Source organism: Glycine max, chromosome 3 (assembly GCF_000004515.6).
Source record: "Glycine max cultivar Williams 82 chromosome 3, Glycine_max_v4.0, whole genome shotgun sequence".
NCBI lineage: Eukaryota > Viridiplantae > Streptophyta > Magnoliopsida > Fabales > Fabaceae > Glycine > Glycine max.
In genome coordinates, this window is record NC_016090.4 from 44,734,046 (window position 1) to 44,748,375 (window position 14,330).

Genomic DNA, 14,330 nt, shown 5'->3' on the forward strand with positions numbered 1-14,330 from the left:
AATCTATATGATTTTGAATATTAAATGATCTCAATTGAATATAACAGATTTAGTTGTTCTCTAAAAAAATCAGGGTGGTCTTGATGGAATATCATAAGAATTTAGTATTTTGCTTCTTTTTTTTTTTTTTTAAAAAAACCTTAGTATCTTGTGCCAACTTGTAAAAAAAATATTATTTTACTGCAAAAAAATACTGTTTCCATTTCAAGATTATATTTTTTAAAATATTTTTTAATGCTTATTGTTATTTTAGAATTTTAAAACTTGGTAAAATAAAATTCCAGTCAGATCCTCATTTAATAGTTGCACAGATGATTAATTTAAAATTACCTTAACTAATTAAAATGAAATAAGAAAAAGATTAAATAAAAATATTAATCAAGATATTATTAAATTTAATATTAACTAATGATTTGAATAACTTGTAAAATTAATTTAAATTGCCTTAACTAATAATAACATGTAACGTCCAATTTAAGAAGTTTAGTTAAGAACCAGAATAAAATCCTGTAAAAAAAGTGTTAAAAGAGTTTTATCTTTAGGTGGATTTATTTCCATCAAATTGATAAATAAAAAATTGAAGACTGAAAATAACGTTCAGATATCTCTGACTTATAAAAAAAAATACTAACATCCTCAATTTTTTTAATTTATTTTTTGTATTTACTTATATTTAAAAGTACATCATAAGTAATGTAAATATTCTTGCTTTTAGAAAATAAAGTTATATAGGCTGTTTGTGTGTTAAATTCCCTGGGCGCTTAGACTTTGTAGCTTATTATCGTAGCTTCTACCAATTATGCATCCAGAATTCTGCATACCAATTGCTGAATTCTATCCCGATTACTGTTAATCTCCCTACAAAATCATTTTTTTACTGACAAAATCATTTTATTGTGATTAGTTTTTATGAAAATAGTTGATAAGTAAATTGAAAGGTAAAAAGTTATTTGATCCTCAATTCTGTTTATTATTGCATGTTATCTGCACATGAGCAATACAATAAACGGAAGGAGTGTCCCAAACGACCCAAACTTCAGTTCATTGTTGTGTTGGAACTTGGAAGGACATAAAAGATAACTTATATGACAGGTTTCTTAAGATAACAAGCAGTATAAATGAAAGCTATGAGCATCATCACAAGCAAAATGTGAAGGAGACAACAAATCCTAACTAGCATTTAGACACATCAAATATGATGGATGATGGAACATGAATTAATGCGTGCCTGAAAACTCGTTGAGAATGAAAGAATCACATTTGGAATGTAGAAACTATTGGTTTGTGAAAATCACATCTGAAACGTGAAAAATTACATCCGAAATGCAAAGCCAAACATTCTATTAGAAAACTCGGAAAATTAGCAGCCACAAGGTAGCTTCCAAAATTCTATTGAAAAGCCAACGTCATATGCAGGCATGCCTCACAACATTTGAGATAAACAAGTATACAATCACTTTATCTTCTTGGAGGTTTATAAAAAAAAAAAAAAAAAAAAAACCAACAATTAGCAACTAACACTTGCCTATAAAAAATAATATCTTCTTGGAGGCTTAAGAAGTTTTAGAAACATAATTATCTGTCCTCGAGACTTGTTTCTTTGGTAGCAAATACAATGGAAGAAAAGAAGGCACGATGAAAGCAATTCCTAGACCGAGTAAAGCCAGTGCCACTACCCACCAAGCTTTGTGAGGTATGCCTAATAATAGTTCATCAGACACTGTCGTATCAACAGAAGAATAGATGTTAGCAAATGAAGAAAATTATTGCAATACTGGAGTCTGTTCCAAATCTAAAAAATATCTGATAAACCAAAAATGCATAGGACGTCACACTTGATAATATCAAAATTAAAAATATACCATGCAAAAAACATTACCTATATTGAAGATAATAAATTGCCTCTCTGCTACATGCAGCTTTGCAGGAAACCCCTCTGGCTCCACAGTTACTAATACTGACTGGAATTCATCCTGATTTCAGTCAACAATGTAAGAACCAAGAACAAAACATAACAAGAGCACATATAGACTTCATACTAATATTGGACCTGATTGCTATTGGTCTTAAAAATTAGCTTTTCGGTGTTGAGCAATCTCCTGTTATTGTTCAGCACCACATCTGACTTGTTTCTCTTCAGTTGTATGGAAAAGCTAGCAGGTATCTGATATTTTTTTAGTTAGTGTATGTCAGTTTCCAGAGGAAAAGATACCCTGCAAAGAACTGAAGGAAGACATGATTATACATACAGAAGCTGGATATGATATCTTCACTTCATACCACGTGTGGGGTTTTAGACCCTGTAATTGATAAAAGCAAGAGCCACCATGTAATGGCAAAGTTTCTCTCCATAGCTCTTCTCCAACTTTCAAAATTTTGTCCTCAACCCTACCACAGCAAGCAGGTGAGCACTATAACCAAGTTATTAACAAGGAAACTTCTGATTTGGGGAGTCCAAAGAAATAAGATGAATGCATTGCATAATTGAGGATTTTTATACACTCACTTATTCCCAAAGCAGAGAGTTGGACCATTCACGATGATGTGGAGAATGGAAAGCAGAATAAGCATATTGCACATGCAAATGTGATAGATTGATAATGAAGACGACACCCAAATCTTCAAATCAAACCTGCACAAGATTAGTATTTTAGAACACATTGAACCAATTCAAATTGGGTAGAATTTAATACTGCAACAGACTCTTTATGAACTGTACCACCAACCACCAATTTAATATAGCCCTAGATTCTCAAAACATAACTAGCCGTAGGTCGCGTTTTAATGTAAAATACCTGTCACTTGAGTGAGATACCAAAATGCATTGCTGATGGAACAGAATGTTGGATTCAAATATTGTGTTATGAAATATTTGAGTCCGACAATAATCAATCTGTTATTTTATTAATTAGGTTCATAACACCTGGATGGAACATAACGTTGGACTCAAATATTTGGCAGTGCATAGAAACACAATCAGAAGTAAACCTACTAAGTTATTGTCTACTTTATGGTAAGAAATATTTAATCTTAAGGTTCCCTAGGAATAATTCATTGGATTTATTTTAGAGAATTACTTGCCAAAAAGTTCTATAATTTGTCTGAATAGATATCCTCCTTTCTTAACCTTCAAAGGTGTATAGCCTGTTGTCTCCAGTGGCGGTAGTTTTTCTGACCACAAGTCCATAACCTATGTCAGGATCGGGTTGGGAACTGCAAGTGATAAAATTTGAAAATGGGCTGGCGTCAAGTCAAATCCCCAAGCGCTAGTTGTTAATATTGGCAACTTACAGCGGGTGAAACCTCAATTTTTTTCTCCAAATGTTCCAAATTAGGATTTTTATAATGATTTTCCTGAGGCAGTTAAAATTATTGTTTTGGTAGCATATTAAAATTCTCAGAAACGGTAACAGTTACATTTCTATTAGCATCTAGTACTGTGGATTGTACCAAGAAAATGCATTTACATTTATGGCAAAAGAAGCCAAACATTTTACTACTCATTGTTACTAATGAACCAGTTACATTCCCATTTGGAGCTATAACCCAAGAATTGCAGAGGAATTTGGATTCACTCTATGACTATGTATAATAATGTAGTTCATTTCATTTCAAAGTGATACATATATTTATGATACACAACAAGTTTTGCCGATCAAAATTGATGTGAAGACAAGGACAAGACATAAGAGGAGACTGCAGGACTACTATATCCACAAGTATAGTCTTTAACTGTCTACTCATTCTGATTGCAGACTCCTATTGTATATATTCATTCCAATCATTCCAAAGTCAATTGAGGAAGGAACTGGGCAACCTTCTCTTATACCTTGTTCTCTTTACATCAATTTTGATCTACAAAACTTGTTCTTTAGCTTTCCTGTTCTCAAACAGTGAAGAATTCATGCATTCATATATGATAGTGCCAAACAAGTGTCGAGGAAAGCACATTGGGGAGAATAAAATGCTTGAAACACTATATAAGTCAAAATATACTTAGTCCAAGAAGCCTAGATTCTAACCATTGCAAATCTATCTCATGAAATACAAAAGTGAGGGGTGGGGGGTGCTTCATGAAGAAGCAAAGAAACAGGTTTCTCAGGTTTAAGTATCATCCTGTATCCAATATATGTATCATTTGTTTATAACAAACTTGGGTCAAAAAAGAAAACAATTTAACAGACTGGTAGAAAGCCATAATTTGATATCATAGTCAAGGTGACTGTTGTCTGCCATCACCATCATGGAAGCTATGTCACTGATGCTGCTTGTCACAATCACCGCCAAATGGTTGACCTGTAAGGCTTAGTTTCCATGAAGGTTTCAAAATGGCATGGCAAACTATAGAAGAACAAAAGTATACACGTTGGGGTCACCAGAGGATGACTCCAAGCCTTTAGTTCCAATCACATAAACATACTTGCCATTAGTTAGCAAACTTTGGCAATGGTACACATTGCCAGAGCCATCCATTCCAAAACTCTTGATCATCTACCTTACACTGAAAAAGGGATTCATTACTAATATTTGGTTATAGGCTGAGTTGAATTTGTGACTAAGGTGCGTGTATGGCTTAGGCTCAGGAAGTTCTACGGTGTTCAGGAATAACAGCATTACTATGGAGTTTATAATGGCTTCAAAGCACGAAGCATCCTATTGAAGGGAGGTATAATCTAAATGAACCATTGAAGGAAAAGAATCAAGGATAATAGTTGAAGAAGTTATTCTTGTTGATATTACATCTCAATTATTTGGCAAAGGAAGTAATATTCTTGTCCCAACTTTTTTCCTCAATATAGAAGTAGAATCGAGCATGTTGTTGTAAAAATAATAATAATAATAAAATGGTGCAACTATGAAAAGCAAAAGAAATGAAAGAGTAAGCAAGATGCGAAGAAACAGAACAAAAATGGAATGACTGACCTCAACCTCAACTTTGATGGAGAATTTCTCCAAAGAGCTTGGCGGCGTCCTCTGTGCAAGCCGTAAGCCCTACCACTGCATCTAACCAAGTTCAGACAAAGGACCACAATGCAACGACGAAGATGCGACCAGAGGCGCCCAGTCCCACGACGGCGACACGATAGGGTCACGGTAGCGGATCCCCTCAATTTCCGGTGAGAGTGGATCTAAGCTCTGGTTTGGGTTTGAGAGATGGAGATGCATTTTTTTTTATTGTTATTTTATCTTATTATTACTTTTCGATGACTCCTTTATTAAAAAATATAAAAATGCCAAAATAATAAATAAAAGTACTAAAATATAAAATATAAAATATAACTTAAAAATAACAAAGGAGATATTTTTTAAGAAATTGTCAAACACACTAAACAAATTTAACTTAATTGATTAATGAATGTGCGTAAAATTTTATAAATTCATTGACGCCTAAATTTGGTTCTTGTTCTTTATTTGAAAATTATTAATGGGTGAAAATTATATAATATATTGTACCATAATTTCGTTAAATTCTTAATGCTCTTTTTTGATGCAATGACATCAAAACATGTTAGTTTGTAACAATTTGGCATAAAATTTGTCGTATTATTAAACACTTTTCTATTCACTCGCATAAAATGCAATGCTATTTAAATTCTCTTTTCATCTGAAAACACAACCACCTTAAAACTTGACCAGAAAATTTTTGTCAACTTAAACTTGGATAAAATAGAACAAATCCGATTAAACTTTCCCTTAACCTAGTTTATCGTATTTTATCAAATTACACGTTTATGTACAACGAATTTATTTTAAATTAAGCTATTTTAGGCTAAATTTGACTTTATAAAAAACTTTAATCCAACTTTGGAATATTTTATTTTATAATAAAACGTTCAAATAGACAAGAACATCCTAAACAATAATAATAAGCACAATCATAATGTGAGTAGCAGCTTCTTGCAATATTTCTAATTGCAATCACGAAAGTTTAGGTATGATGATGGCTATTGGCTAGAAACAACAGGAACTCTTCTGCTATACAAATAATGTCAAAAAAAGAATTACAGTACACTACAGTACATCAGCGGAAGATACTCACTTACTCAGACAAAGGAGGGTACTTTGTTAAGCAAATGAGTGAATATAACGAACGTCAACCCAAAGAATGATTGACTTGATCAAATGACATGTAGTGAATATATGAGGAACTTGTCACCACCGAGTAAACACAAACTTTTATTTGTTCTGTGTGAATGTAGTGTATTTACTTTCCAATGCCAAGTTCTTTTGAGATGTCTCTTGTCAAGCTGAACTGCAAAGTATTATGCCATGGAAATAACGTGCGGGTGACAGGAAGCTTTCTCCGAAGATCCTGCAGATACTTGCAATTAAAAAGGCTTCAAATTCAACAGATAATGCTATAGATTTAAACTAAAAAGCATGAGATATCACCGCTTTTACACATACACCCCCACCATGCACGTAATCAGATTAATCTTATAAATTATACAAATTACACAAAAAGACATAACTTCAATAATAAAAATTACACAAAACAGACATAACTTCAATAATCACACTGTTTCAAGCATTATCAATTTCACGCAACCGTTGATGTCACTTAACATGATGGAACAATAAAATGAATTAATCAAGTTAGTAGAAGGATAAAAGAAAAACATCTAGATGAGTTTGGTCTCAGTCATCACATGGATGCTTAATGAGAAAAGGTTAGGTACAAGGAATTGCTTGAATGGAAATCGAGAAGAGCCATGGATTTCTTAGAAATGCCACATCTGAAGCTTAGAATATAAAAAAATGCAGGATGATATAACAATGGTTACCTTGAAAGTAGAATCAGGAAGGTTTAGATATGATGCCTGTCAAGTTGTGATCATTAGTAAATCATGTGCACATCATTACAATAGAAAGAACGAAAGACCCTAGCTACACAAAGACAAATTCAGAACCTCAAGAGAAGCAAGGTACTCTGTTTCATGGTGACGAATAATGCTTGTTATGGCAAGTGCACAATCTTCAGGGGCCTGAAATAAAATCAAATGATAAAATATTAATAGATAAGCTTCGACAGAAACATAAACAGATAAATATTGTCTTTCTATAAATGTTCCATTTATATCTCAACCTTATCATTTTTATATAATGGACATTTACTGAAATATTCTCAGGCTTGTAGGATACAAGTACATTGAATTGCAAAAAAATATATGGAAGGAAATGCACATATAACTTAACCAATACATTCAGACCTAATAAAAATAATGTCTAAGTAGTGCTAATGTATGGTAACCTGAAAAAGAGTTGCATCTTTGCATTCATGTTTTGCATCTAACTGCACATTTCCTTCCTCAAAATAATGGGCACCGACCTGAAAATGGGTTAAAAATAATCATGTTTAAGAGCCTTGCATCGTATCATTCAAATCAATGCATTAAAATCTACATAATATTACCTGCATTTTACCCTTTACTTCCACTGTTTGTTGTTCATCTTTGAACTCAATATTCCATATTGAACACCAACTTCCGTTGCTATAAACAAAAGGCAAAGAAAAATTAAAATATATTGACATTATTAATGCATCAATGTTCTTATTGTGTGACTAGTAAAGTAGAAAGTAGCCACCAGAAATAGTAGTTGGAATTTCAGTCAACTAATTTTACACACCAGAAATTCTGTGGGCTATGCCTAGCAGCAGAAATCACCACAGCAAGCTCGAAATCAGCACCTGGGCCCTCTACATCCTTCCCACTCACACAGTAGACAGAGCAGAAACCTTTTGGATAAGTTTCTTCAACATATTTAAGTGTTTCAGCATCCAGATTGCATCTGCAGTAAAACAAATCCTGGTTTATGCAAACTATACATTACAAGAAAGATTTAGAAGTGGGGTATTAAAGTTACTTTATTTAAAGGGTGCTGTGCAAAAAAAAAAAAATTATTTAAAGGGTGAATCTCTATTTCATGTCCTCAAATGTCGACCAATATAGTTTTTTATTAAGTAACACCATAATGAGTCTGCTTCCTAACAAAAATATAGTATGTATTCTCAATCAAAATATCTCTATCGAAACCACAAATCTAGTACAGAACAACAATTAAAAGGATTTGAATTAACATTGAAGAAGAAATTTCCACATTCAATCTAATGTACACGACTTCAGACAGTTAAAAGTTGAGGAATAATACATTACTTAAGTATCTGAGATAAATTTATTTGAAAAAAGAAATAAAGTCAATGAAAGTTAACATGAAGCAGTATGTTCAGGCCCTGAATAGATTGTGAAGCTCACTTTGGTAAAGGAACATCATATTATCAGATAAAATATTTCAATCACAAAAAATTCAGAATTACCGAAATTCTTCAATATATGGAGATGAAAGTTCTTCGTCTGTGGCAGGTCTCACCTCTGTACAAACCTGAGACATTGAGCACACTATCATAAGACAATAAGCGATACATCTTGGAACTACTGCACTATTGCACTTAAACCTATTCATCACAAAAGTCATAACTGGTTACAAAAGCAATTTTTTCATGATTTGCTTAATTCCCTAATTTCCAATTAATTTTTCTTGTGATTTTGATGTCTTCACTGAAAACCCATGCTACAGCAGGCAAGTTTAATAAGCGGAGTTGAACCTTATAATGCTCCACAGTCCACATCGATACTAAAGTTGAGATCAATGCATGAAGATCCAGATTACAATCATTATAACTTTCATTGCAACTAAATGAATTGAAGAAATTAAAATAGGTGACTATAATAAACATCTAGTTTGCTTATCCCATTCCATAAAAAAAAAAAGGAAAAGTTAAGCAGAAGCATGTATATTCAAAATCAAAAGCTAGCTTCTGAAACAGTAATTGAAAAATCGAGTTGGCATGCATATTCAAAACCAAGAACTAGCTTCTGAAACAGTGTTTAAGTAATTGAGTTGGTAGTTGGCTGATCCCGCAAAGAGAGAGATAGATAGATAGAGATAAGAGTTACTTGTTTAGCATGGTCAACAATTGCAACTTGCGCAGTCCTAGGTTCAAGAAATGCATTACCCTCAAGCTCACCGAACGAAGTAACCAGTACCTGGAAGCACGTGTTAAGTCCCATAAGAAATTGAGAGGAAAACAAAATCCAATGAATTAAAACATAAAATAAAAAAACGATGAGGAAACCCTAGGAAAATAAGTTGATGAGTGAGAGAGAGAGAGAGAGTTACGTCTCCGCTTCGGTTGGGCATTGGAATGGAAATCAAGTGCGATTTGTTGTAATAGGGAAAAGCCTCGGAAGCGGCTTCCTTGTACAAATCGTCGTTGTTGAGAATCGATTTCACATCTGCAGAAAATATTCGGTAATTGATTCAATTGTAGAATAATAGATAGAAAGCGAAAAAGAAAATGCGGAAAAAGAAGAAGAAGAAGAAGTAACCTTTGGCAACGTATTGGATTTCTCCGGGAGGAGAGTTGAGGAGGAACCATTTCGCGATCTCCACTTTCTGCTTATCGCTGAGCTCTGATTCTTCCTCTTCTTCGGCCATGTCTCAATACAGAGGAGAAGACGCGATTTTATTTAAAATGAGAAATGGAATGAAGATCTCGCTCGTCTCGTCTCGTCTTTTCTGAAGAGAAGGCTTCTTTGCGAATCAGGCCCGTGGGCTCCACAATGGGCCCAACCTCGTCTAATAATCATACTTAATACATCGTTGTGTAGTGTGTGGCGTTAGTGTGTGATCTGTAAAGTAGTATACTAGAGGCCATGGCGCCCGGTTTCAGCTCAAATCATTTTGCTCGACAATCACGCTCAACACTATAGATTACATTGCCGGTACAATAAAAATTGCTAAATAAGGTCAAATGATATCCAAATGCCTAACAATGTTCCTGCTCCCCAATTTGCTGTTCTATCATTGACTATTAGATAAACAAATCAATTGATCCGTGAGGGAATAGGTTTTAGATAATGTTGGTGATTGTTTTTAATTAATGCTTTCTTTGTTTGATGCGTCAATTTAACACTAGATGTACAAATTTTACACATACAAAGTAGCAACTCATTCAAAATACTATAAGTTTTTTATTGGTAAAAGATAAAAAGAAAATTAATAAAGCTAAGCAATCTAAATATCAATAGTGAATTGCATATAGAATATTTTTCTTTATAAATGGTAAACTTTCTCTTTCATAAAATTGAACTAAGAAAAACAATACTATTTATTAAGTATTAAGTGAGAGATAAGAATATAAGATTAAATCTTAATATACCATTAAAATTTTAAAATAGATGATTAAGGTCAAATTAAAATGATATTAAAATTTATTTATGATTATTTGGCCTAAATTAATTTGTTTCATGTTAAGGGGAGAAGTGAACATTACATGATAGTCAATGTGTATACCAATCATGTCATAGAAAGAGATTTTGTTTATCCATAAGGATTGAAGACAAGCAGGACTCAAGAAGAGAAAAAAAATTATTAACATAGTCACTTTTTCAACTTAATTATGTTTTTAGAAAATGAAAATTACAACTTACTAAAATATATTCTCTAAAAAATAAGAGTATACTGTATACATTAGTAAATAACTATGCATATATTACATGAAAGGGCTTATACAGTTCTATCTTCAGGACCGCGTGCAACAATATAATTTCAACCCTGAAACTTAATCAAACTAAACGAAAATGTTAGCTATTTGAGTCACAAATTCTCAACAATTCTACTGCATTTAACTGTTTTATTTAACAAAAACTCAATTATTTTAATTGAAAACCGAAGATTTGAATTTACACCCTCTATAGAACTATGTTTTTTTCAGTAATGGACGTAATTCCACTGCCTTAATAGATTAGCTTCCAAAAACTGCTTCCATGCCTTTAAGGGGCCCATCTCTCTGCTAGGGCGAGCAGAGTTCTTTGTATCATTATTCAGAAATATACCTCTCGCAGCAAAAGACACAAGCTCCATCTGATCAATATAACCACGCATCCTGTATGAGAACCCAGCTCTCCAACTCTGATCACTATGAGATTGTTGATGATGCTGAGAAACACTAACATTTGAGAGGGCAACTGTTTCTTGTCTCTGCTTGGAATCATCTTCTACAGACATGAAGCTATCCATTCCAAATAATTCCCAATCAACCTGCTGCAGTATTTTAGATGTTCGTTCAGTGCTGTGTGAGGACTTATCTTGTAGCTGCATTTCTTGATCAATTGCGATAGTGTCAACCTGGACCTTCATCTCATGCAACCGATCACCAATTCTAGATGCTACTGCATCATATAGTCGTCTTCTGGGCACATTTGAGCCTTTGTCTTTGTCAAATTCAATTATATCATCAAAATTGATCGGATCACCTATGAGCACTGTAACCTATAGAATCCAAGCATGTCATACCAATGAGGGTAAGATTTAAACTGAAAAACACAAATAATTAAAATTAATCATATCAATAAAAATGTATGCCATGCCATGATGCACAATCTAAATTCTGTAATTGAACATCTTGATCTGAGGGAGAGAAAAACAGATCCAAAGTTAAGGGGCAATGAGTGCAGCATTTCCACTAAAGCTAGCATTCTAACACCATGCAGCAATTAAAACCTTGGAAGGTTTCATAGATTGATTAAAGCAAATGGATCAAGTACGTACCATCTTGCCTATTCTGGGAAAGTTAGCACCTACAGGCATAATCTCCTGCATCCCTGTATGTACAAATGGGACAACAAGAGGCATGCTATCTCCATCCAGGACTAACCTGATAAAGAAAATTTAAATCATGAAGCACGTTATACTCTAATAAATTACAAAATAGTAGAAATAAAGAGAAGTAAAATATACCAGATGAAAATACAGTAATCATGAACAAGCACGTTATATGATCATGCTTTTGTAAAAAAAATAAATAAATCATAAGTCTGAATAAAAACATTAAAACAAACTTTACATATACTTATCAATTCCAGAAATAAATTTTGAAATGTGTTGAGTTCACTAAGTTTTGGTTCACTAAGTTTTGAGCAAATAACAATATTTTTTTGGTGAGCAACGGTAATAATATACAACTTCATTTTCAGAATTCATCAGCATAATAACAACATAAGTTATGTTCCCAAGTTCCCATATGAATATATGGTAAAATAAATTAAAAAGACAATATATAAGTATATAACAACAAATAATTTTTGTGAATAATTTCAGAAACTCTATCATCTGAATTTTAATCTAATTCAAAAAAAGGGATGATAGTGGGAGGAGGAAAAGAAATCCGAAAGATCAGTTGACTAATTTCAATGTTTTAAGGAAAAAAAAACTAACCATCAAGTCAAAACTAAGGAACAAAATTTGTAATTTTTCCATTCTGAAGTTACCAATGGAACATCTTCAACATTTTCTGAAGAACTAACTATTTCTTCCGTCAACAATTAAATTATAATACTCTAAGCAATCAGAAAATAGTCTTCCTATGAAACAACTCAAACAAGAGTTTAAGTGAGAACTGGCTTGCATAACATGAAACAAGCAAATTTTTCAATTAGCATTATACTCCAAAATACTATGGCAGATTGTTACCTCCCAACACCTCTCTTGGAAGAGCCCATGGTTTTTCCACCATCCCGGGAGCGACTGCCTTCTGGGAATATGTGGACCCAACCACCATGGTTCAATTTTGATATGGCCAAGTCCATTCCCTACAGCAGAGAAAGTAGATGGAATTACAATCATCACAAACCAGAGAAGTTCCAGTTTGGAGAGGCAAAGGGGAACAAAGCAAGAGACATAGGGAAGGAGAGAAAAATATCAATACAAACAGATAGAGGCAGATATAGTCAATTGAAAACACTACAAAAAAATAAAAAGCACCCCTAGAATAGGAAGGACACGAAGGACTTGCAAAAATTGTTAACAGGACAGCACCAGAAGATAAATTGAATCATTCAAGTCATAGGAGAGTAATAAACTTTAAAAACTAAGAACAGTGAGGAGATCTTTACCAAAAGCCACAAATCTCTCCAGAGTTTAACTATTGTCAGAGTCCAAAGCCTCAAATTACATGACAAAAGTTAATGTTTTACTAGTTATTACTTATTAGCTACTGTCTGTGGATCCATACCTCCTGATAAATGCCATCACCCCGAGAAACTGGCAAAACTTTGACTGATCGAAAGAATGCAGAAGTCACAGGGTTTTTAAAACACCTATCAGTTGCGCAAAGCGTCCATCTGAGATTCCTAGCGTCCAAAAGAACACTCGGAGGAAGCAGCGAAGCAATAACAAGAGGATCATCCATGGAAGCAACATGATTGCTGACCTGAATATGAATAATCAAAACCAATCACTCCGTCAAATAATTAAATCCACACACACAGATTCACATTCCACAACTTGGAAGAGCACGTACCGTAAGAAGAGGTTTTCCTTTAGGTCTTTGCAGTAAAGCGGAGTGCAGTTTTTCTAAACCATATACCTGTTCTTCCACACAACACATCAAATATCAGAATGCAAGATATGATAAACCAAATGAGATACTAGGAAATTGGCATATCATATTCATACCTGCACACTGTTTAATCCGTTCATAAACACGTGACAGACATTTCCAAGAACAGGAACCGCAACAGCTTGCATCATACGAACAAGAGTTGAATCTTCTTCAGAACTGAAATCCTTAATCACTGTAGGCAAAAATTGTCAAGTGAAAAGGAAAACCTAGCCACTAATGCCTATAGTGTATTTCATTTGATCATAATATTATATCTGAATTTACGGAATAGAAAATTAATGACAGAAGCGGTAATTAATTGAATACCTCGTTTGCGATAAAAAGAGGTGGACGACGGCAACGAGTCTCTGCGGAAATCACGAAATCGGCTGAGCCAGCGTTGAATGGTGGAGGAGAAGTAGCCATCGGCGGAGGGGATAAAGGTGTGGTGGTTGTGGCGGCGGCGCCAATGGCGGTCGACGGCGACACGGAAACGGTCCCTGAGCTGTAGCTGCAAGGATCGCGCCTTGCTCTTCCAAACATCGCCGCGATCGAGAAGGGGCATCGGTAAACGAAACGGAAAAATAGAGAGAGAAAGAGAAGAATGGAGTTTCCGATGAATGGGGAGCTCAAGTAGCAAAGCGCGAGTGTAGAGCTAGGAAACGATGCTATGGAGAGAAATTCCAACACCGCTTATTGACTAGGGTACGCCTCTCTTAGAGAACCAAACTTTCTAAGTTGTTTATGTACTATTTATTATTTATATTTATTGATTAATTTGGTAATTCCATGGATAGGGATGACCCACACCAACTATGTTTCTCGTTTGGACATGGGACCCGCAATGAGAGATATTTATTGCAAGTACTTATTCTTATCAAGATTC

The 14,330-nt window shown here is 33.9% G+C and overlaps 3 protein-coding genes across 5 annotated transcripts; all 3 read right to left on the bottom strand.

Annotated features, from left to right (window-relative positions):
• Positions 1-1,194: 1,194 nt before the first annotated feature.
• On the bottom strand, positions 1,195-5,176 carry LOC100775248 (uncharacterized). The gene is made up of 6 exons (XM_041014214.1): positions 4,924-5,176; positions 2,507-2,632; positions 2,250-2,388; positions 2,051-2,164; positions 1,880-1,973; positions 1,195-1,720 (listed from the first exon to the last, which is right to left on the bottom strand). The coding sequence occupies exons 2-6, from the start codon at positions 2,578-2,580 to the stop codon at positions 1,554-1,556; spliced, it is 588 nt and encodes a 195-aa protein (XP_040870148.1). The 5' UTR covers positions 2,581-2,632; positions 4,924-5,176; the 3' UTR covers positions 1,195-1,553.
• Positions 5,177-5,953: 777 nt separating this feature from the next.
• On the bottom strand, positions 5,954-9,847 carry LOC100808405 (F-actin-capping protein subunit alpha). Of its 3 annotated transcripts, none has more exons than XM_003521641.5 (10): positions 9,390-9,847; positions 9,181-9,296; positions 8,958-9,047; positions 8,318-8,382; positions 7,630-7,791; positions 7,415-7,493; positions 7,253-7,330; positions 6,912-6,986; positions 6,786-6,821; positions 5,954-6,313 (listed from the first exon to the last, which is right to left on the bottom strand). In XM_003521641.5, the coding sequence occupies exons 1-10, from the start codon at positions 9,496-9,498 to the stop codon at positions 6,206-6,208; spliced, it is 918 nt and encodes a 305-aa protein (XP_003521689.1). In that variant the 5' UTR covers positions 9,499-9,847; the 3' UTR covers positions 5,954-6,205. The 3 variants fall into 3 exon arrangements, with proteins under 3 accessions (XP_003521689.1, XP_014629484.1, XP_014629485.1); XM_014773998.3 differs by having other exon boundaries at positions 5,954-6,322; positions 9,390-9,846; XM_014773999.3 differs by having other exon boundaries at positions 6,232-6,322; positions 6,931-6,986; positions 9,390-9,846.
• A 682-nt stretch (positions 9,848-10,529) lies between these two features.
• On the bottom strand, positions 10,530-14,190 carry LOC100808937 (tafazzin). Its single transcript, XM_003521642.5, has 7 exons — positions 13,772-14,190; positions 13,519-13,637; positions 13,364-13,429; positions 13,076-13,273; positions 12,535-12,653; positions 11,614-11,719; positions 10,530-11,334 (listed from the first exon to the last, which is right to left on the bottom strand). The coding sequence occupies exons 1-7, from the start codon at positions 14,007-14,009 to the stop codon at positions 10,774-10,776; spliced, it is 1,407 nt and encodes a 468-aa protein (XP_003521690.1). The 5' UTR covers positions 14,010-14,190; the 3' UTR covers positions 10,530-10,773.
• Positions 14,191-14,330: the final 140 nt, after the last annotated feature.